The sequence below is a fragment of the Populus euphratica genome, unplaced genomic scaffold, assembly GCF_000495115.2.
Source record: "Populus euphratica unplaced genomic scaffold, PopEup_1.0 scaffold66.1, whole genome shotgun sequence".
NCBI lineage: Eukaryota > Viridiplantae > Streptophyta > Magnoliopsida > Malpighiales > Salicaceae > Populus > Populus euphratica.
In genome coordinates this window covers 242,134-265,549 of record NW_011499944.1, presented here as the reverse complement: position 1 = coordinate 265,549, position 23,416 = coordinate 242,134, and the positions used below count along the sequence as shown (strand labels likewise).

Genomic DNA, 23,416 nt, shown 5'->3' with positions numbered 1-23,416 from the left:
AGGAGCAGAAGCAAGACACCAAATCAGTAGGAAAAACACCAGAAGCCCTTCATTGTCTGCCAGGCAGAATTGCAAAATAATAAAGAACAATGACTGGGCACAAAAGCAGGACAACCAAACCAGACAACGCAAATAAGAAAATCAGAGAACTGACTAAAAAAAGCCTTGGTTTGAAGAATTGAAAATGCTGAACCCATGAAGTTTGAAGTCTGCATGCACATGCTAGATACAGGCACGACAGATATAAAAAACAGACGATGATATCCCCCAACCAACAAAAGAGAAAAAAGCAACCTCGAAAGTATAGATGAATAGGATCCAACAAAAGAAGCAAACAGACGACATCAAAAACTAAACAAATTAATATCCAACAGCAGCATAAATGAATCCCAATATCATCTGTTTTCCATTTCCACATGCTTGCTGACCTTTACACATCACAGTATAGCAAAAAAAGGAACTCAGTCTTCTCATTCTGACAAATTCTACAAGTCATTGACTGTGGCTCTCTCAAACCGACAGAACCATCTTCAATGACTAAATGAGCTGAATTATCAATTGAAAAAAAAAAAAAAAAAAGAGAATGGAACCACTCAAAGACCTGACATCTCCTTCAACTGAGGTTCTATCCCAAAGTAAATCTAAGTAAATGTAAACTCCATGCTTTAAAGCAAAATGTCAAAATCTGTGATGTATGGCATGTTTTTTCTAAATCAAAATGCTAAATTCTTAAGTCAATGTTTGGCTTTTTGTTGATCAGAGAAATTTCCTCAAGCTCCGCATCCATAAATATGCATTGAACTCTATAATTCAATTGAAGGGAAACCTGAAAAAAAGCTAGCAAAGTATTAACCCCATCGGCATGCATGCATAATCGTAGAAATGCAGGTAGTGTGGCTGATAGTTTTACTGTGGTTGCTGTATACGTCAATAGAGATATGAAAATTCGTGTAAAAAAGGGAAGAAAGTTATGCATAAGATCACACACGATCCCCTGCCTCAAACGTTGGTGTATGATTGTTGCTGGTTAAATCTCACCTTGGGTAATCAGGGCATGTCGGGGTCATCCTTAATTGAGGCAGTCCCATAAGGCGTTGCTACCATAATCTTCCTCCAGTGACTCAAAAATAGTGGAGTAGTATTGGAATGATTGTTCGAGCCGCTCCGAAAGACAAGGGCTGTTAAGATTGGCTTCTTGCTCAACAATTACCATGATGTCCGCTCCCAAATCCTTCACTTTTGAAAGCACTTGCTCCATTGCCCCATCTTGTGCAAGCAGTTTGTGGAGTGTAAAATTCCAATTCACAACCACAATCTCATCCTCCCTTTTCCTTCTGAGTTCGGAAATACAATTGACAATACCATACGGAATATTGCATATCAAGTGCCTCAATTCCACATTTCCGCCCTCAGCCCATCCCCACAATTCCACATTTCCGCCCTCAGCCCATCCCCGGTGGAAACGGGGATGGCAAGAGTGTTTTGACAGTTTTGGTGAGATACTGCTTATTAGGACTGATTGAAGGCCACCATAATGCTGTTCGAGTTCTTTAATTAAGTAACGCCACCGCCAATAATCGCCGAAATTGGAGAAGTCAATAATGTGGAGTCGTTTATTTCCCGAATTCAAGGCATCAGCAATGGCATGTTTACTGGTGATTCTAGCAAACGCGTAGAAAGGAACATACATGCATGCGGCTGATAGCAAGGGAAAAATACATGGAGGACGAATTCCATAGGCTCGCCGGACAAGAGCCTCAGCGAAGTATTTGACAACTTTCCTCGTCCATATGCTCTCTTCTTTAGAAGCTAGAGATTGAATTTCTGCCAAAAGTGAATCTGCAACATTCAGGCTTCCACCTTCAATCGCCTTAGCACACACCACCAATTTGTAAAGGAGAAGATAGGCCATCGAAGGCAACAAGATTTGATCAATGGAATCGGAGGGCAAATGACTCTTTCACTCTTCGCTTCTTATAGTCAACCCCGTTTGCTTCTGGCATACGTTCCTTCGTGGAACCTGCAGTTCACTTTGAAGATAGCGTCATTCAACTGGACCTCCATTCCATCAGATCTGTTCACTTTTTTAAAAAGGTCTGAATTAAAGTAGCTCTTAGTGGTTCTTAGAAATCCAAGGAAAAATCTTACAGAATCATGATGATGGAGGGACCTAAGCAAGGGACCCATTGATTGAATTGGTATTCCTTGCTTTTTCCTTGCTTTTATATGCCCATGATCGGTGAATTAATTGTGAAGTAAATAACTTGCGAATCAATTTCTTTTTAATTCTTAAAAACACTGAACCTCGCGATAACATATTGTTTACATTAGAAAAAACATAGGGAGGCTGCCGCTAACCACCAAAATTTATGGTAATTTAATTAATGATATGTAAAAAATAAAATTAAAATCTCACTAATTAAACTCCACTCCTCACAGTTTTTCACAAATCATTATTTGAATAACATCAACGATTTCAACACAAATTTAAAAAACTACTTTTAAAAATTTCTTGACAGAGAAATATTACATTCGAACAGAAAGTTCAAGTTTTCTTTTTTGCACTCCAATTTTCTTGAAAATTAAAATATTAATTAATTTTTAAACAGCCTCTTCCATCCACTGTCAACCTTAGAGGCTGCAGGCCCTCCTTTCACCATTGGTAAGATAACATCAAATATGGTTCCTTATGGATGAAAAGTTCTATAGCCATGACTTGACTGTCACACAACATGTTTGACATTGAAAAAACTATATATATATATATTACAAGGTGAAATTTGCCTATTAAATTAACATAAAAAGCAGGCAAAAACACCAGCCACATGTAACATTATTTTGATTGTTTCGTATATTTACACATCATGCATTAATTTATTTTTCTAATTTGATGATCATGAGAAAGAATCACTCTGTGGCGTCCTGATATTGTGTGATTCTGTTAACAAATCAAATGAAGTTCAAGAATATGGAGAGAGTACAACATCCATGTCTTTGTCAGCATTCTCGATCATAGTTTGTGCTGGCACCACCTGCATTACGTGAAGAAGCCAAGACAGTTAGCAGATTTGCAACATAAACTGGAATTGAAAGGTTCTGAGGACATTGAAAATTCAGATATGGGTCTTGAATACTAAATTAAAGTGAAAATTCAGAAGGTCATGTCAAAGATGTCAGAAACCTTTTTTGGATCCACGAAGGAATTCTCGTCCATTACGTTAGAGGATGTGAGCGCACCTTTTGTTGATCCAGACAATCATGAGTATCCATCAATGGAAACTTTGAGATTCACTTCGCTGTTCCCAAAATTCACACTTGGAAAAGGATTCAAACTTGCAGCATTGACCAAAAAAAGGATAAAAACTTAAAATTGGTGTTTAGGCCATGATCCCTGCAAGCTATGCTGGTATTAGCATACCTTTATTTTTCAGGTAAGTTTGAATTTTGCCAATTAATTGCAGATGCAACAAGTGTAGAGGAATTTGTCTGTAGCTTAGCGTCAGGAAGAGTTGCTCCACTTGACTCTCTGAAGAATTTTTGCACCCAGTAGCTCGGTGTTCCATAGTGATTTGATGAGTTGAAGACAATTGCATCTGGATTCCACCTTCATATAAAAGTTCCTTTCAGTGTCAGCACCCTGAAAAGAAAACGATATTCCTTGCCATGCATGCTTGAATTTTAAATAATTATTGAGGAATAGAATGAGATTGGACCTCCTATTATTGCAATTCACAAAAAAGCGGTGCACAGCTTGCCATCTACACAATACCACAGAAATGGCATCAAATAGAATGATAACTCACTATTTCAAAGGCGTTCTTTATTAATTTGTTCACCCCCCTCCACGTGGGAAGGCATTAAAAATTTCAGATCCTTGATCACTGAATAGCACATTCACAAATAACTTAAGATTGCTGGAACAAGTATTACAAACCTGTTCCTTTTTAGACCAATGAGGAATCCGGCGTCAGCGAGTGCAGCTAAAAGACTTCCTGTGCCCACATCATTTCCAGTCATAGCATAGTCACTCACAGAAGCCTCAAAAATAGTAAATCCCATGAATATTTGTCACATATTTTAGTCAGTATGTTGTCAAAAGGCATATGACACACCTTTGGACAAGTGCAGGATGTGCGATCAAACTTATGAGTCATAGAAAACAGGGTGCGATCAAACTAGCATTGTGTTTTCCTACTGATGAAAATACACACAAGTACAATACTGCAAAACAGAAAGAAAACAAAGCTATTGTGACGGGATGTTTACATGAAAATCGTAGTAATCAGCTGGGGGATCCAATGAATGAGAAGACCCATCAGAGTTTGGGATTATCTTGATGTCAGGATAGGCACTTCTTTTGGCATCATAGAACTTGAGATAATTTCCTGGTAGAAAAAAGCACATTACTTTGAGTTCTGAAACTGGTCTATCTTCCAGAATCTGGAGTGAAGAGTAACATTTGCAGACCTTCAGACAAATGTTTATGAAGAAGATCTTTGTCAAATTTAACTTAATGTAGAATTGAGATCAGGTGACTATATCATAGCAATTCATTTTTGAAATCTCAATTATGGATCATTTGACAAACACATCTTAGTTTCAAACTTGTAAAACCCAACTACCACAAGGTCTCTTGGAAGAAAAAAGCAAAGATGAGTAATGCTGCACGAAAAACAATGTCATATCACCTCAAAAACCTAGCATCTAAATAGAGGGTAAGTAGTTCAAATTAGGAGTACATGCTACTTTCTATGGACTCAATACCGATTCTTTCATCTAATGTAATAAACAGATTTGTATAGGCATGTCAGAGTTTGTGTTCTATGCAAGACTAATTTGCATCTTCTTCTCTCATTTCTCCTTTTCTACAAAATGGATCTTATCCTGCCTGCAGTAAGAAGTGTGTAAAATAATTATCCATAATACACAGGATTGATTTCTCAATTTGAAGAATAAAAAGAGAAAAGCAAAATAGATAAGAACATAAAGTATGATTCTGGAAAGTTCTAACCACATCATGTTTATCCTCCACGTATGGTCATTCAAAGAAACATCATACAGCAATTGTTTCACAGGAATAATTCACCAGATTGATGTTAGTTTTCCTGCATGAAAATGTTCAAATAATTTTATCACTCTGCTGCCTACTCTCAATAATTACAAGGAATTCAACTCTCAATTTCATAAGCATCAAGCATTTAGCATTGAATGTTTTAGTATTACTGCCAGCATATCAATACCTCAGCTTCAAACATAATTATAACAGCAATTTGCTAAAACAATCATAAATGGCCAGCCTATATCCCTTTGTGCACATGACCTCAATCATCCTATGCAAATCAAAATTCTTCTTTCAAATCCCACCTGCCTAGTTGCTAATCACAAGAAGTTTAATTCCCACTGTACAACATAAAACTTCAAGATACAGGGTTATTTTCTTGAAAACATAACATGCATATATTCAACAAATAAAAAGACATACGATCCTATCCACAAACAAAAGAAACCATCATGGGAAACAAAAAAGATAGCATACATGTACATGTATTGAAAGTTATTTAATATGAAAATTCAAAAAGGTTTAATCACTTAGAGAAAAATTAAATTGCTTTCACTGCTTAACTATGATCAACAACAAATTTATATAAACACTTGTACCTAATTGATCTCAAACTTCTGATGCGAATTCTAGAATACTGAACACTAAGATCTAAAGTTCTTTTCCAGGTAACATACCATTAATATATCACCCAAATCCACAAACAGATCAAAAGATCAAACAAACAAGCATAAACAAAACAAAACTCAATGGCATCATACCCATATTCTTTTGTTTTTATTTGTAAAAGTGGGAGTAGCATCCATCCTCATACAGAAATTCACAATGACCAAGAATCTAGCAAATACAGTAGGACAGGGATTATTTTCAGCAAGAATTGATGTATGAAGAAATCTGGGGTGCTTGAAGCAAAAGAGTCTTTGAAGTCATTCAAGATGATAAACATTTAAATAAGTTAATAACTTACAGGAAAACTTGAATGACTTTCATTCAGGTAATCTACCCAACACTATATTTATGGATACACATAAAAGAGCTAGCATGAATATATAACCTAGAATAGGTGAATGCCAGTCCTAAAGAGTAACAACTACATGAAACAAAAGAAAGTGAATATTGTTAAAATTTTGACAGGATTGAACCAAGAGAAGTCATGTAATATTTGCACCAACAACTAGCAGCACAGGGTAAGGAAGATTTACATCACCTTTTCACCTTGACAACGTTCAGATTCACCGAGCAACCTCTTCAAACCAAGATTGCCATCTTTAGACGACATATCTGCCGCCAAGGTTCTGGTCAGGGCATCTGCAGAGAATCCTCTATCAAACATTTCCTGAAAAAGTTGTTCTGCCCATGCACGGTTGTTCTTGAGAAATCCTCGGACAATAACATTATAAGAACAACCATATGCATGGTGGGCAGCCATCCCTTTCCATTTCTCTGAAAGCTTTGTATGCTTCATCTAGCAATCCTTCTCTGCAAAGTCCGCTGATAATTGAAGTCCAACTTCGAACATCAGGCAGCAATCCTTTGACATGGAGTTTCAAAAACAGCTCCCTTGCATCTTCAAGCTTCATAGATTTGCGTATGGCATCGACTAAGATATTATAGATCACCAATTCAGGGTTCGAGTAACTATTTTGCATTTCTCGAAATATCTCCAATGCCTGATCAAGGTAACCTTGTTTGCTTAAGCCATCAAGCAAAATTGAGTAAGTTACTAAATTTAGGGAGTGGCCCTGGGTATACATATCCTTCAAAAGCTCTTTTGCTTCCAAAACTCTCCCTGCTTGAAACAAGCCACCTATAAGATTGGAGTAACTAACAGTGTCGGGAATTAGGCCGTGATGAATCATTTCATCAAAAACCTGCTTCGCATCATCTATCCTCTTGGTCTTACAGTATCCATTGATCAGAATACTATAACTAAGAACATCAGGTGAACAACCCTTGCTTATCATAACATCCAATATTTTTCTCGCTTCAACAACTTCCCTTCGGAGACAGTACCCGTCCATCAATGAATTATAAGTAAAAATGTTAGGCTCCACACCTTTTTCTGTCATTTTTTTTAATACACCTTGAGCCTCTGAAACCTCGCCTTCTTTACACAGTGTATCAATCAACATGCTGAATGTAACTACATCCGGCATGATATTCAGACCCATCATTTCATTTAACAACGCTGAAGCCTCCTTCCACTGGTCTGAATTGCATAAGCCATGCATTAAAGAGGTGTATGTGATAACATCTGGCTCAATGCTTTTACCCTTCATCTGAGAGAAGATATCTAAAGCCTCATTGACTAGTCTATCCTTGCAAAGGTTATCAATAATTGTATTGTATGTCACAACATCCGGCTCACAACCTGCCTCGTCCATTTTCTTGAGCAATCCAGCAGCCACAGAGGTATCTCCAATCTTACACAAACCATTGATAATCGTATTATAAGTATGTAGATTAGGTTCATATCCTCTTGCCACCATGTCATTAAAGAATTCTACAGCTCGAGCAATTCTACCCTCAACACAAAGCCCATTAACTAAGGTAGAAAAAGTGACAACACTGGGTTCAAAACCAAGTTTAATGATTTTGGCCAACACAGAGAACCCAGAATCAGCATGTAAGTGGCAGAAGCAATTAATCAAGATGTTAAAGGTATAAACATTATGAGAGATTCCTGCAAGTTCCATTTGTTTGGACAAAAAGCATCACGTTCGATCTGCAGCAATTCAATTTGTTTGGACAAATAAAGCACAGTCCCATAATGTTTGATTCTGACAAGAGCTGATAAAAAATCATTAAATTCGATAATACGAGGCAGGGGATGCATATGAACCATGAGATTAAAGCAACACAAGGCATCTTCAATGTTTGTAAAAGAGCATCCCTTTTGGTACTTTGGCCTACCACTTCTACTACTGGAAGTATGAAGAAAGAAAATCATACCCGTTTCAGCTTGGCTTCTCTGAGAGTGAAACCCAAGAAGGGTTGAAGTTGAAGGAGAAGAAATAGCCATTAAAACCCTTTGCTGCTTCAATGCCATTGCCATGGACATCATCATCACCACTTTAAGTGGGAGAGAAGAATGGCAGAGAAAGGGTGGGTTTTTATTCACTGTGTAATAAGGGAGAGAGATGAATGGCTAAAACAAAGAATTGAAGAGAAAAGGGCTTAACCTAGGCTGAAAGGGCAACATTTCAAACCTTTTTTTTTTTTAATCAGAGGGACATTATTTTGATAGATATTGAAATTTGAAACCATATAAACGTGTTTTGGTTTAATTTTAAAAATTAATATAGAAATATAAAATAAATTCATTTTAAAAATAATTCTTTTATCAAAAACACTCTTTATGTTTTTTCTATCTTGAAACTTGACAAATTAAAACAGGGTTTGAGTTCATTTTCATCCATATATAATGAATTTTTTTAATATATTTATTAAAAGAATATTTTTTTTATTTTTATTTTTATTTTTATTTTTTAAGAACCTTGATTGTGCTAGCATTAGTTTGATTCGCCTGCCTCATTCTCTTACTTGTTCATCTCTTTCCTCGTCCCCTTTGCCCATTTCTTACTTTCTTTCAGCTTGGTTAGGCCTGCGTTAAGCCTGGTTGGGCCTGCCTTCTTCTCACATTTCTTCCTCCCTTTCCTTTTGCCCTTCTCTCATTTATCCTCTCTTCGAGTTCAGCTGGACCCTCTTCTCCTCTCTTTTCTTTCTCATTTCCTCTCCTCTTTCTCTCATTCTTCCTCTGAGCTCGGATGAACCTGCCTTCTTCTCTCATTTCTTTCTCTCTTTCCTCCTTTTTGAACTGTTATTAATGGAGTATTTTTGCAAACATTCATTGAAAAAGTGATGACGTGTTTTCTATTCTGTGTAGATTTCATAAATAAATACAGGGTTTTTGTCAAAACATTAATATGTTCAATTATAAGTGTAAAAATAATCAAAATCAGAAGAGGGAAAAAATAAAATCAGAATAAAACAAACTAAGAAAGGTTTAGTGAGAGAGAGAGAGAGTGGGAGAATTAGTTACTTACTGGGACTCAATTGATAGTGATTTTAAATTGGAATCTGGGTAATTGAGTGATATTAGCTGATCTAATTAGATTAATTCTTTTATCAAAAACACTCAATATGTTTTTTCTATCTTGAAACTTGACAAATTAAAATAGGGTTTGAGTTCATTTTCATCTATATATAATGAATTTGTTTTAAATATATTTATTAAAATAATATTTTTTATTTTTTAATATTAATTTTTATTTTTATTTTTTAAGAGCCTTGATTGTGCTAGCATTAGTTTGATTAGCCTGCCTCATCCTCTTACCTGTTCATCTCTTTCCTCTTCCCCTTTGCCCATTCTTACTTCCTTTCAGCGTGGTTAGGCCTGTGTTAAGCCTGGTTGGGCCTGCCTTCTTCTCACATTTCTTCCTCCCTTTCCTTTTGCCCTTCTCTCATTTATCCTCTCTTCGAGTTCAGCTGGACCCTCTTCTCCTCTCTTTTCTTTCTCATTTCCTCTCCTCTTTCTCTCATTCTTCCTCTGAGCTCGGATGAACCTGCCTTCTTCTCTCATTTCTTTCTCTCTTTCCTTCCTTTTGAATTGTTATTAATGAAGTATTTTTGCTAACATTCATTGAGAAAGTGATGACGTGTTTTCTATTCTGTGTAGATTTCATAAATAAATACAGGGTTTTTGTCAAAACATTAATATGTTCAATTATAAGTGTAAAAATAATCAAAATCAGAAGAGGGAAAAAATAAAATCAGAATAAAACAAACTAAGAAAGGTTTAGTGTGGGGGGGAATTAGTTGCTTACTGGGACTCAATTGATTGTGATTTTAAATTTGAATCTGGGCAATTGCGTGATATTAGCTGTTCTAATTAGATGGAGGACTTGAATGAGAAAATCATTTGTTGGGGGACTCATTGGCAGGATACCGTCAAAAGGACGGTACCTTAATGTTTTGTGGATGAAAGATTCTTCAGCCATGACTAGACATTCACACAACAGGTTTGATTGAAAAGCAACAATATAGATATATTTTACAAGGTGAGATTAGCCAACGAAAATTAACATAAATAGCAGGCAAAGACACAAGCCAGCCACAAATAACATTATTTAGATTGTTTCCTATAATTACACATCATGTATTAATTTATTTTTCTAAATTGATGATCTTGAGAGAGAATCAGTTTGTGGCATCCTGATATTGTTTGATTCTGTTAACAAATCAAATGAAGTTAAGGAATATGGAGAGAGTACAACATCCATGTCTTTGTCAGCATTCTCGATCATAGTTTGGGCTGGCACCACCTGCATTACGTGAAGAAGCCAAGACAGTTAGCAGATTTGCTACATAAACTGGAATTGAAAGGTTCTGAGGCCATTGAAAATTCATGAGGGTCATGACAGATGTCAGAAACCTTTTTTGGATTCGCGAAGGAATTCTCGTCCATTAAGTTAGAAGAAGTGAGCACAGTTTTTGTTGATCCAGACAATTGTGAGCTGAGCCCCAATCCATCAATGGAAACTTTGAGATTCACTTTGCTGTTCCCAAAATTCACAATCTGAAAAATAAATTTCGCTGAAAGTAAGAACTTGGCTGAAAAATATCAAACAGAAACTCTTACAAACCGATTTGACGTGTGTTTGTGTTTGTTGTCAGCCAGTGGCAGCAAGCATGTCATGCTGGGAAGGCCACAAAAGTTGACTCGATGGATTATGCCATATTTCTTAAATTGGAAAAGGATTCGAACTTGCAGCATTGATTAAAAAAAAAAGGATAAAAACTTAAAATTGGTGTTTAGGGCATGATCCCTGCAAGCTATGCTGGTATTAGCACACCTTTATTTTCAGGTAAGTTTTGCCATCTGAATTTTGCCAGGTAATTGCAGATGCAACAAGTGTAGAGGAATTTGTTTGTAGTTTAGCGTCAAGAAGAGTTGCTCCACTTGACTCTCTGAAGAATTTTTGCACCCAGTAGCTCGGAGTTCCATAGTGCATTGACGAGTTGAAGACAATCGCATCTGGATTCCACCTTCATAGAAAAGTTCCTTCCAGTGTCAGAGTAACTTGAAAAGAAAATGATGTTCCTTGCCGTGCATGCTTGAATTAACTTTTGAGGAATAAAATGAGATTTGTACCTCCTATCATTGGCATTCACAAAAAGTGGTGCATAGCTTGCCATCTCCACAATATCGCTGCAATGGAGAAATAAAGGCTTCAAGAATTCGAATTTTCATGATGAGTATGGAAAAACAAAAAGGATACCTCGTCCATGGCATCAAATTTGAACCAGAACTATCATGAATGGTGATCTGGGAACTTTTTGAACTCAATATTTGAAAGGTGTTCTTTATTAATTTGTTCACTCGGGGGGGGGGGGGGGGGGGGGGGGGGGGGGGGGGGGGCATCAAGACTTTCAGACCGTCAATCACTGGTTTTCACATTGACAAATATCTTAAAGAGTGCTGGAACAACTATGACAAACCTGTTCTTTTCCAGCCCAATAAGGAATCCAGCTTCAGCGAGTGCAGCTAAAAGACTTCCTGTGCCCGCATCTTTTCCAGTCACAGCATACTCGCTCACAAAAGCCTGAGAAATAGCAAATCCCATGACTACTTGTCACATATATTAGTCAGTATGTTGTCAAGAAGCATATTACACACCTTTGGACCAGTGCGGGATGTGCGATCAAACTGACGAGTCATTGAAAACAGGTTGCTGGCAGATGTATAAACCTAGTTCAAAGAATAAAAGAGGATTAACATGTGTTTTCTGACTAATGAAAATATGCAAAAGTACAATACCGCAAACCAGAAAGAAAACAAAGCTATCATGACAGGATGTTTACATGATAATCATAGTAATCAGCTGGGTGATCCAAAGAACGAGAAGACCCATCACAGTTTGAGATTATTTTGATGTCGGGATAGGCACTTCTTATGGCATTGTAGAACTTGAGATAATTTCCTGGTAGAAAAAAGCACATGAATTTGAGTTCTGAGAGTGGTCTATCTTCATTAATCTGGAGTGAAGAGCAACATTTGCAGAACTTCAGACGCTTTTTGTGAAGAAAATCTTTGTCAAATATAACTTTATTCAGAATTGAGATCACAAGACCATATCATAGAAACACAATTTTTAAATCTCAATAATATATCATTTGACATGCACATCCCCTAAAAGATAAATGCAAAAATGAGTGATGCAGTAATGCTACATGAAAAAAAAATGTCATATCACCTCAATAACACATCATATAACTAGAGGTTGACTAGTTCAAATTAGAAGTAAATGCTGCTTGCTATGGACTCAAAACTGAATTTTGCATCTAATGCAACAAATAGATTTGTATAGGCATGTCAGGGTTTGTGTGCCATGCATGTTCTTGTGTGCAGACAAAAGCATGAATTCAAAAGGTGCACAAACCTCGGTAATTCTTCTTCCCGCAATCCTCATTCCCAACAGCAACATATTTCAAGTCAAAAGGCTCTGGATGCCCCATTGCGGCTCTGACAGAACCCCACTTAGAATTAGAATCGCCTCTGGCAAACTCAAGACCATCAAGGGCTTCCTGGAATTGAGAAAATCATTGTTATAAAACGATATAGAATGAAAAAGTTATGTACAAGTTCAGATTCAAAAAGAAAACTCACTAGCTTATTTCTTTTTAATTTCATAATCACGAAACATATTTAATCTAAACATGACTGGATCTGTTTCAGTTGTGTCAATGGATAAAAGAAAGCACTGGATTTGCATACTTGTACAAAAGGTGAGACTGCAGTAGTATCGACTTGATCTTGATGACTGATTCCTGCCAGATTAATAAAGCAAAAAAGGTAGGTGAAAAAGAGTTCAGCCAGACAGGAAAAAATGGAAATGCCTAGAAATGAAGCACACGAAAGTACCATTGTTGAACACCCATATTGGCCGTGCACCAAGATCTTCAGTTAACTGCAGAAATAAGTAAGTGTAAATTATTTCTTCTTAAGCGACAGAGTGAGCGATTCTAATTTCCAATGCACTGCACAGGCTAGAGTTTACATAATCGTGCACCTTCACGACAAATTAAGATACCTACTTGAAGAAACTCAAAGTATCCAAGTCCATCATCAGTCCAATACATCCAAACATCACCAAAGTGCCCAGGTCTCTCCTCCCAGGGTCCAATGCTTTCCTTCCAGCGAAATGCGTTTCTCAACCATTCACCCTCAACAAAGCAGCCACCTAATGTCAAATGATTGGAAAAAATACCCCATCAGTAAGATCTGAACTACAACTAGTCAAACAGATGATGAATTGATTTTGAGAAACTGTGGTGTTAGATCAAGCCAACACTTGCTCCAGCAAGGGTTCTGCAGCTCCAGATTGGGAGTTTGGAGGATGCAGTTTAGGGTTTGAAATGCTTGGAAAGTGAAAGAAAAGAGAACTCCAGGAATATGTGAAATGCTTGGAAAGTGAAAGAAAAGAGACTTGAAATGCTTGCTCCAGCAAAAAAAATGAGGATTTTGATGACTCAAAATTCATTTCTCAAAAAGACAAAAAGAAAAGACAATAAAAAATCCTGGTCACGCTCTCAAAATTTCTGGTGAGCAGTGAAGAGAAAAGGCCCTGAAGCAAAACCTCAGTAAATGCAGCAAGAATTTGCAATTGTAAAACAGTTGTAGCCAGGGATAATAAGAAAGCGGAGCAATAGACTTCCCTGTGCAATATATGATACCCAGATTCCACGATACAAATTCTCATAACCTCAGCCAAAACATGTTCATGAATAAAAATCCATAACTACCTGGAAATCTGACAAATTGGGGTTTTATATCATCGATCATTTCAATGAGCTCATTTCGGAAACCATGCCCCTGTGGCAAAACAGATGTCATACAGATACTGAGACACAATTGGAATTTTTGAACCAGGCATGAAATCTCTGTAAAAAAGGAGTTCACATAATAGCAGACCAACAAATTCAGAGTTTTATCTCCATAAACCATCAAAGCTTAAATCTTGTTTACATGTAACCAGAATGTATGGTTTCCAACTTCTGCAAAGTTGTTTCCAATTTTAAATTTATCCCCAAGTTATAATTTAAAGCCCAGATCCTGCTCATGCTCATCCTCTATACAGATATTATCTTCTACATTGCTAAGGGCTTGAACTTTCCAAACTGCATGGAGAAAATTTGTTCTTTTTGGAGATAGGTGCTGAACAATAACAAATACCTTGTATGTGTCCAGAGGCATAGCTGACACTTGATCAAACCATATTACACCTTTTCTGGATGTAGTCAATTGAAGCCTTGAATTAGGATTTGTTCCTTTGGCTTCCAATAGAACCTCAGCCTTTGTCCAGTTTGAAACATCAGAATCTCTGCGAAGAAGGAAAGCTTGAAAAACACAAACTCCTAGTAAAAAAGAATCATTCATTGCAAAAAACAATCGGTGCTCACACAATGTTGGCAGATGCCAATATCTGCGACCCATCTGAGCTCGTCAATGATACAGAAACATTGATTGATCCCAGAGAACGGACATAAAGAACCACTTTATAGGCCTTCCCTTGTTCAATATTCTGAAGGAAAGAGAAGTCGAAAACAGAAGGGTCAGATTTCCAGCTTTTCCACGCAGGCAAATATGAGAGACACATACAAAATAATTTTTTCTTCAATAAATGCATACAAATAAATTATCACATGTAGTGTCAACTAGTTCTCACCATGCCCCAAAACCCTGGATTGTATATACCAACTCCAGCAGCTGGGCAAGTATTACCGCCCTCGCTGTCACAGAGCACATCCATTCGGAGAGCAACCTTGTTTCGCTCGAAGCAAGAAGAACGGTCAGTAGATACAATTAAAGATGACTGATCACCAATGATAGACCAGGGAGCAATATTTGAGGGAGTGTTTTGGCCCCCGGCTTCAAAACCTAGGAAACAAATCAAAGAGGTTTATGTGAATCCAAAATACCCAGATAAATTTAGAAAGTTTTGAATGCTTCATAATCAAAGTTCCTATTAAACCTCGAGAATCATAACTCGCACAGAAACAGTGTAAATATTTTATCAGTGCTCTTTTTGATAGAATTGAAAGCTTAGCACTGAATAATTAGGGATAAAATTTCAAATAATGCAATCTTGGAACTGGAAGTCAAGTTTTTACTGAAATTGGCCTTTTGCACAATTTAAAACTTCCCTCCCTCTCTTCATTCTTCATTTCACTTGCAGAAATTAATAGATTTGGAAATTACCCCGATTGTTTACAAGCTCTGCCCATATCCCACCAGCTCCAGCATGGTTTATCTCCTAAAAACCATTTCAGAAAATGCCCTCTATCAATGCTCAGCATCCTTGTTTATGCATTGTAGTCTAAATTAAGAAACCATAAACTAACCAGCCGTGAATCGAATTCCTGGATTGAAAGTAAGAAACTAACCTCGAAGAAAATTCCAAAGAGTGTTTCAGGAATAGGCCGGGTACTGGAGCCATTGATGATCAAGTTTGCTGTCTGGTTTGCATCAACTTCAGCAGCAGAACATGGGCACACAGAACAAAGACCAACAATGAAGCACACCAAAAGAACACTGCAAGAGGCCTTGCAACTACTCATCTTCTCACCCATTCACTTACCACATCCAATATTGCCTCACCCTAATACAGCAACAAAAAGTACCAATTCAGCTACTTCTTTAGCAATCAGACCCCAAAAAGAAACAGCTCCATAATCTCTCTCTATTCACAAAAGAAACTAATTCGTACTCATTCTCTTCAATTAGCACCAAAAAGATGGATTAGAATCAAATAAAGCAGCAAGACTTATCTGTCAGATGATACGTCACCTGACATGTTATACCTTAAAATCATAACCCCATCATCATTCCCGTGGACCACAGCATCATAATTTGGACTGACTCCCCATAAAATAACAGCAAAAACCAAGGTCAAGACTCTAAAAACTCAGACTCCTGCCATCATATTTCCAAATATCTTGAATTCCCAGGCACATGATCAAAAGTTTGACCTTTACTCCAAAACATGACCAGAATTCCATGCAAACATAACATGCACAGACATTTAAAAAAAAACCCAACTAGTGAAAGTATTGAATTCTGAAGAAATAAGGATTAAAGATGAGAACTTTACCTGAAACAAAGGACCAAACAGACAAAATTCCTTCTTTGGTTCTTTAGAGACAGCTGCTGATGAGTGGAAGTGTTGACTGATGATAACTATATATGGATAAATGAAGGGAGTTGCTAGTTCGTACTTATAAATAGGAGATGGGCGCGTACAATACGCTTGCTCTGTTTGCCTTGCTTTCACGTCAACAACATTTGGCAGTGGATTACAAGGAACATGAAATTACTCACTTTGTGAGATCCCCACTCTCTTCCACTTCTTGTCTTTACAGCACGTGCAAGCCAAAGAACTTTTGTTTTAATTCTATATTTAAAAATACTCAGTTAATTAATATATTATATAATTTTATATAAATATTACTAAAATGTCACTTCATTAACTAAGGAAACTCCACTAAAAAGTAAAATCGAGGCAAATTCTTCGATTCCTTATCATTTTATTTTATTTTTTTTTACTATTGGTATATCAACTTGACACCGACCCCATCAATTATTTCCATTTTATGTTTTATGGGAAATGCATAGCAAAAAATATCTTATGCGTGCTGAGTGTTTTTTTTTTTGTCATCAATTGGTGACATCATCTCTTCCTTGTTAATTAAAAATGTGTTGACGATTATAGTAATGATTACAGTAATGGTGGCGATTTAAAATGTATTTTATATAGAAATATATTAAAAAAAATTAAAAATTATTTTTAACATTGAAATATTAAATCAATATAAAAATATTAAAAAATTTAAATTTAAAAGAATATGATTCACACCATGTTCTCAAATATATCTTAAACCTTCCATAAAAATTCAGCAAAACATGTTTAATAAATGTTTTAATAAATAATGGAGGGGAAATTTTGACCTACATTACCTTTTGTAGCAAACATTACTTAAATGGTGAAGGTTCCTAATTGATTGCTAAAATGTCTACTAATTAAAGACTAAAGAGGAAATGATAGAAGATATATAAATTTATGGTCTAGATTTACTTCTTTTTTTCTCTTTTAGAAGAAAATAATTTTCTTTTTCTTTCAAAATACCTTAAACAATTTTGTTGGTTGTATTTGGTTAGTGTTTTATAATTAAAAAAAAAAACAGATATAAAAGGAACATAAATAGATTTAATTGAACCAGGGAGAGAAATAAAGATATAAAATAGTGAATTTTTATGTTTTAAAAACAAAAAGGATAAGGGGACACGTATTCTCCATTCCCCACCAATGACAAAATATTATTTAAATAAAAGATAAAATAGAACACATTTTATACCTCTCTCAAGAAGAAAATTATGAATTCCAAAACCCCCCTCTCCTAAAAAGAGAAAAATATATTTGATTTACAGCAATATCATAACTGACGAGATATTTTTGACAGTTGAAAGTGAAAGTTTTATGGTAAAATTGGAAAATAAATTGAGTGGCTTCTCTTTGAGGGAAAGAAATTAAGTTTTGTTATCGACTGTGAAATATCTAAATTCCAAGATAAAATAAAAATTCTGTAAATATTCTTTTCCAGATTTATTGTTTTATTCTCATCAATTTCTGAAAGGGATAGTCAAGTCGAGCAAGATTGAATTACACAAACTAAAATGACATTATTTTAATTTAAAAAAAAACTTAATTTAAACAGCAATCTTTTGAATATTAAAAAAAATAAATGTTTCTTAATTTTTTCTGAATTTAACCAAGTTAATTTTTATCTAAATTTGCATCAAACCCAACCCCAGCAAGGTTTTGTATGAGCCGAGTCCCTTTTGGATCATCTCGACAAGTTTGATAACAATGAGTCCATGAAAGAGATTTTGTTGAAGCTAATGACATTTTCGTCACCTTTTCTTTGCGTTCTAAACTGCATAAAATCTCATTCTTCATTCCCTTCCCCATTTTCCCTTCCTTTCATCTGTCTCATCACACAAAGAACAATCCAAGACTTACAAGCTATTAACCAACATGAAGAGCATGATAAGTTGATAACATTTGCAAAAGATTCCACTCTTTAGAGGTTGTTGAGTGTCTGATTTAACCTCCTATTAAATCATGTTTTTATGATGATTTTCAATATATTAGTTTTGTATTTTAGAATTGAAATAGATGTTGTGCAAGCGTTCACCATCTCCTTTCATTTCGTAAAAAATAAAACAAAAAAAACTGGTAAGAAAACAAAAATAGTAACGTGAAACAATAAAGTGCTTGATGCAGAAGTTTCTGGGAAATTATTCCTTTCTTAATTTATTTATTTTACTTAGTTTTGGAACTCTAACCACGGATAGATTCTATATTAACCCTGTAGTTATTTTTTTTTCCTCTTTAAAGATTAGGGTTTATGCTTAATACTACTAAATTTAGCAACGAGATTGTTATTTACGATTTTTTCTCAAACCCTTTTCCCTCAGCCTCAATCTAATTATCTTTCTCAATTCTAATTAATCTAGTTCCTGGCTGCATCAGTTTGAATGTACAGGAGGAGTCTATAGGCATCTGAGTTCACATCTTCACAAGAATCTATGGTGATGTTATATGCTTACACTCCATGTAAATTTGTGCCTTTAAGAAAAAATAAACACAGCCCCGTGATTCTTGACAGTGTTATGATTTTGATCGCTCATTGTGGAAGAAACTGAGTAGAAGGGTTTTTCTTTGCTAGCAAGGGAATGAAAAGGTCAAATGTTGAGCTTTGAGTGCAAGCATGAAATCACCACTACAAACCCTAAAATAGTATTGTTAATTGGGTGCTAGCATCTGCAGCAGATATTGATCCTTGCCCATTATGGAATTCATGTCCAGAAAGACAAAACTCAGTGCGCGCTGGCTCGCTCGCTTTTGGGATGCCAACTCTTTACTCTAAGGCAAGGCATGGATAGTGCTTATCTTCTTCTTTGGGTTCCCTTGGCCCACCGTGTAACCATGGTGTTTTTCTATCTTCTTCTTTGGGTTCCCTTGGCCCATCGTGTAACCATCGTGTTTTATTACAAAGAATGAATTTTAAAAAAAAAAATTCATTCTAATATATTTTTAAATAAAAAATATTTTAAAAAATAATATTGATCATTTTCTTAAACATCTTGTTAACTATGAATGCTAAATAGATTCATAATAATTAGGTAAAGCTCCATTTGATCATACGGTTTAGTATTGCACGATTTGTGTTTTGTTCGCTACCAGAAATTTAAAAATATTTAATTAATTAATATATATATTATAACTTTGCATGGATTCTGTTAAAGACCCAGTCATGAAATCTTCGTTAAGAAAAACATTATAATTTACAGTTTTTTTTAATTTTTAATCCATAAACATAAAAATCATCGTAATATCAAATGTATATTAAATCATATTTGTTAATACAGGAATTGATTTGAGAAATGATATGTGAACTCGCAATTTACTAGGTTAATTATTTTTATTAAAACATTGTTGTTACTATTTAAAAACAATTGTTAATTAGTGCCGATCTGGTAAGGTTTCAAGTGAGTGTGTTTTCCGGTTAACCGGAAACCTCTCACCTGAGTAGTGTCTAGATCACAAATTTCTCGTGTTAGAGTATCGAGCCAGCTTCAAGTTAGGTCATTTGTCACATCTACTACTTGATCTTGATGATGACGACGACTTGGGTAGGTGTCTGCTGCATCCCTTCAAATGAAATACTAGCAGATTACGTGAAAAATAATAAATAAATAAAGGCTAGCTGTATTGCGAAGATTACGAATGTCATTTTAGCTTCGGAAAACACCTTGACAGACTCCTCTGTTTGACCTCTCATTAAATTCGGGTTACAAACGATGTAGTTTCTGTTAGTTTACACGCGACACGCTAATGCAATTCAAATTAGTTTTTTTTAATATAATAAAAAATATTTAAATGATAAAGAATTTTTTATATTTTTATTAAACATGCTGGTGGATTCAATATTAAAATCTTTTGATTTAATTTTTTATTTAATATAGATTTAAAACTAAATTATATACGAGTTGTCTTAATATTACCTCAAAAATATCCTAATTGATCAGTAAAAAATACAAGATTAAAATTAAAAATAAATAATGAATAATGAATTTAACTTAACAACACGACTCGTTGCTTAGCTTGGTTTGAGATTAAACCATCTAAAAATTGTTTTGATGTAATTCATTCAACTTGATTAATACTTCAAAATAGTTATTGAAAAAAGTTTTAGGATAAAATTAAAAGAATTAACAAATTTAAAATAAAAAAAAAGAGTAGAAAAATTAAGAGGGAAGGGGCAATTGGAAAAAAAAAAGGAGAAGGTTTATCGTTAATATAAACAGCTTGCCTAGCCTAGTTTGAAATTAAATTACACGAGAGTTGTTTTTATGTAATTTAGTCAACTTGACCAATATATATATATATATATAAAAAAACTAAGATGATTGTTAAAAAAAAAAAGATAAGGATGAAATTGAAAAAAAATAAAGAACAAAAATAAAAAGAGAGAATGGAAAAATATAGGAGGGGAGGGGGGGCAATTAAAAGAAAAAAAAGGAGGAGCTTAATTGTTCATATAAATAGCTTGCTTAGACTAGGTTTGAAATTAAATGCATTAGAGATGTGATTCATTTAACTTGACTTATGACAATTGTTAAAAAAATTTGAGGATAAAATTTTAAAAAAAAACAATAAATTTGAAATAAAAAAGGGAGGCGAACAAAAAAATAGAAAGGGAAATGAGGCAATTGATGAAAAAAAAACAGAGAAGAAAAGGAAGAGCTCTATTAATATAAACAATAAAGTTATTAAGTAATAAGTTAAAGCGCATGGGGAATTCATTATTCACCTATACCCAATGCATTGTGGATTACAACAGTAATCCACAGTGCATTCCTCTTGTTTTTTTGTTTTTTTGTCATTATTTTTTTTATTTTTTTCAAAATAATCTTTGTTAATTTTACTTTTTTAATACTGAGCTAGTTAAAAAAAAATTATGCAATTCTTTCCTAAAATGCTATGGATTGTTACGATGTTTTACTACATGGTTTTTCTATTTTATTTTTTTATTTTTTAAAATTATATTTTTCTTTTTTATTTTTTAATATTGAGCTGATTGAGAATTTAGTTTTATATTTTTTTATTTAAAGCATTGTTGATTACTATAATATTTCTTCATATGGTTTTTTTTAATGATTTTCTCAAAAATCATCTTTTTAGATTTTATTTTTTAATATTGAGTTGGTTAGGAATTACAATTACAATATGTGAGGGAAGCAATATGGCTTTCCTCGCAAATTATTGTAGATTGCTACATTGTTTTTTTCCACATTGTTTTTTTGTTTTTTTTTAAAAAAATTTCTTTGTAAATTTTATTTTTTTTAATATTAAATTAGTTAAGAATTATAATTACAAGTAAAGCTAAATCATGTAGGGAAAACATTGTAATTTTCATCACAAAATACTATGAATTAATACAGTTTTTTTTCATATGAAAATTGTCTTTGTATTTTTTTTTTAATATTAAGCTACTTACGAATTACAATTACAAGTAAGGCTAAATCATGTGGGAAAAACACTGTAACTTTTCTCAGGAAATACTATAGATTAATATAGTTTTTTCTTACATGATTTTTTTCAATTTCTTTTGTGTTTTTTTATAATATTTTTATAATATTAATCTGATTAGAATTTAACTTTGTAATAAAGCTTAATCATGTGAGGAAAACATTGTAGCTTTCTTCATATGACATTATGGATTGTTATAGCATCTCTCCACATAGTTTTTTTTATGATTTTTTTAAATTATCTTTATCAATTTTATTTTTTTAATATTGAACTGGTTGAGAATTACAATTATAAGTCATTACAAATAAAACCAAATCATGTCGGAAAATATTGTAACTTTCATTACAAAACACTGTAAGTTGCTATAGTGTTTCCAGCATGGTTTTTTAATTCTTTTTTTTGTGTTTTTTTTTTAAATTTTAAAAATATCTTTATTGATTTTATTTTTTTAATATTGAGTTGATTGAGAATTTAGTTTTGTAATTTTTTTTAAAATACTATGAATTACTGCAGTGTTTTTCCACATGATTTGTTTTATGATTTTTTTTCAAAATTATCTTTATCAATTTTTTTTAATATTGAGCTAGTTAAAAATTATAATTATAGTAAAACTAAATCATATAGGGAAATCGTTGTTGTTTTCCTCACAAAACACCATAGATTGCTATAATATTTCTCTAAATGGTTTTTTTAATGATTCCTTTTCAAATTATCTTTGTCGATTGTATTGAAAAAAACACTATAGTTTTCCTCATAAAACATTATCAATTGCTATAATATTTCTCTAAATGGTTTTTTTAATGATTCCTTTTCAAATTATCTTTGTCGATTTTTTTTAATATTAAGTTGATAAAGAATTTAGTTTTGTATTTTTTTTTGCTTTTTCATAACAGAAAAGCTAAATCATGTAGCAAAAATACTGTATTTTTCCACACAAAATACTGTAAATTACTATAAATTATTATGTTTAGTCTCTAAGTTTTTTATTATCAACATAATCTTTTTTTTTTATGAAATATTAACTTCATTATACTTTTAGTTTATATTACTTATTTAATATTACTTCATAATTATAATATTATTAAATATATTTATTTTATAAGCAGCAGTAGCATGTGACTATGCCATCTTGTATTGACTCAAAATCATTTAGTATAGTTATAATTCCATAACAAGGAGAAAGTTTGAAATTAGTTGCATCTCCTGTTAATTTTAATAAAAAAAATTTAATCTTTGTATCTATGCTAAAAACTGAGCCATAGTTGTAAAAATTTTAATCTTTGTATCTATGCTAAAAACTGAGCCATAGTTGTAAGATGCACTTGACTCGAGGCTAGGGGTGTGAATTTAGTATGTTAATTTTCGGGTTAATAGATTAATTTTAGTTTTAATTTTTTTAAAAAAAACTTAAGACAACATATCATTTTACAATTTCTTTTAAAAAAATTAAAATAATATTATTTTAATATAAAAACAATCTGATATAAAACTTAGCTAAAATCACACCTCGAGATAATAAGTCATTGAGTTTACTAACAGAAGCCAAGTTAGGCCGAACTTTGCGAGCATGAACTGAACCACTCTTAAATATATTTTTATATTTTAAAGGAATGTTTGAAAATATTATAATAATTATTTTTAAAAAAATTATTTGAAAATATATCAAAATAATATATATTTTTTATTTTTTAAAATTATTTTT

The 23,416-nt window shown here is 33.7% G+C and overlaps 4 protein-coding genes and 1 long non-coding RNA gene across 14 annotated transcripts; 1 reads left to right on the top strand and 4 right to left on the bottom strand.

Moving 5' to 3' along the window:
* Nucleotides 1-1,069: 1,069 nt before the first annotated feature.
* Nucleotides 1,070-2,223, bottom strand: LOC105137378 (DELLA protein GAIP-like). The gene has a single exon (XM_011043106.1). The coding sequence runs from the start codon at nucleotides 1,910-1,912 to the stop codon at nucleotides 1,070-1,072; it is 843 nt and encodes a 280-aa protein (XP_011041408.1). The 5' UTR covers nucleotides 1,913-2,223.
* Nucleotides 2,224-2,738: 515 nt separating this feature from the next.
* On the bottom strand, nucleotides 2,739-6,407 carry LOC105137321 (alpha-L-arabinofuranosidase 1-like). 10 transcript variants are annotated; one of them, XR_844543.1, is made up of 7 exons: nucleotides 6,267-6,407; nucleotides 4,267-5,105; nucleotides 3,935-3,992; nucleotides 3,714-3,758; nucleotides 3,419-3,604; nucleotides 3,182-3,314; nucleotides 2,739-3,032 (listed from the first exon to the last, which is right to left on the bottom strand). XR_844543.1 is itself a non-coding variant. In XM_011043028.1 (5 exons), the coding sequence occupies exons 1-4, from the start codon at nucleotides 4,152-4,154 to the stop codon at nucleotides 3,421-3,423; spliced, it is 375 nt and encodes a 124-aa protein (XP_011041330.1). In that variant the 5' UTR covers nucleotides 4,155-4,259; the 3' UTR covers nucleotides 3,327-3,346; nucleotides 3,419-3,420. The 10 variants fall into 10 exon arrangements, 1 of the variants encoding a protein (XP_011041330.1); XR_844545.1 differs by having other exon boundaries at nucleotides 4,267-4,385; XR_844546.1 differs by lacking the exon at nucleotides 6,267-6,407 and having other exon boundaries at nucleotides 4,267-4,385; nucleotides 5,012-5,530.
* On the top strand, nucleotides 3,039-3,407 carry LOC105137320 (uncharacterized). Its single transcript, XR_844539.1, has 2 exons — nucleotides 3,039-3,123; nucleotides 3,159-3,407. It is a non-coding gene; the product is annotated as an uncharacterized LOC105137320 (long non-coding RNA).
* A 46-nt stretch (nucleotides 6,408-6,453) lies between the features above and the next one.
* On the bottom strand, nucleotides 6,454-7,765 carry LOC105137377 (putative pentatricopeptide repeat-containing protein At1g12700, mitochondrial). Its single transcript, XM_011043104.1, has one exon. The coding sequence runs from the start codon at nucleotides 7,753-7,755 to the stop codon at nucleotides 6,454-6,456; it is 1,302 nt and encodes a 433-aa protein (XP_011041406.1). The 5' UTR covers nucleotides 7,756-7,765.
* Nucleotides 7,766-10,062: 2,297 nt separating this feature from the next.
* LOC105137322 (alpha-L-arabinofuranosidase 1-like) lies at nucleotides 10,063-16,365 on the bottom strand. The gene is made up of 18 exons (XM_011043029.1): nucleotides 16,213-16,365; nucleotides 15,506-15,720; nucleotides 15,321-15,375; nucleotides 14,788-14,999; nucleotides 14,522-14,643; nucleotides 14,295-14,442; nucleotides 13,865-13,934; nucleotides 13,157-13,302; nucleotides 12,984-13,029; nucleotides 12,837-12,889; nucleotides 12,502-12,646; nucleotides 11,924-12,042; nucleotides 11,739-11,810; nucleotides 11,561-11,664; nucleotides 11,214-11,270; nucleotides 10,915-11,107; nucleotides 10,494-10,637; nucleotides 10,063-10,383 (listed from the first exon to the last, which is right to left on the bottom strand). Exons 2-18 carry the CDS (start codon nucleotides 15,689-15,691, stop codon nucleotides 10,234-10,236), a joined length of 2,022 nt encoding a protein of 673 aa, XP_011041331.1. The 5' UTR covers nucleotides 15,692-15,720; nucleotides 16,213-16,365; the 3' UTR covers nucleotides 10,063-10,233.
* Nucleotides 16,366-23,416: the final 7,051 nt, after the last annotated feature.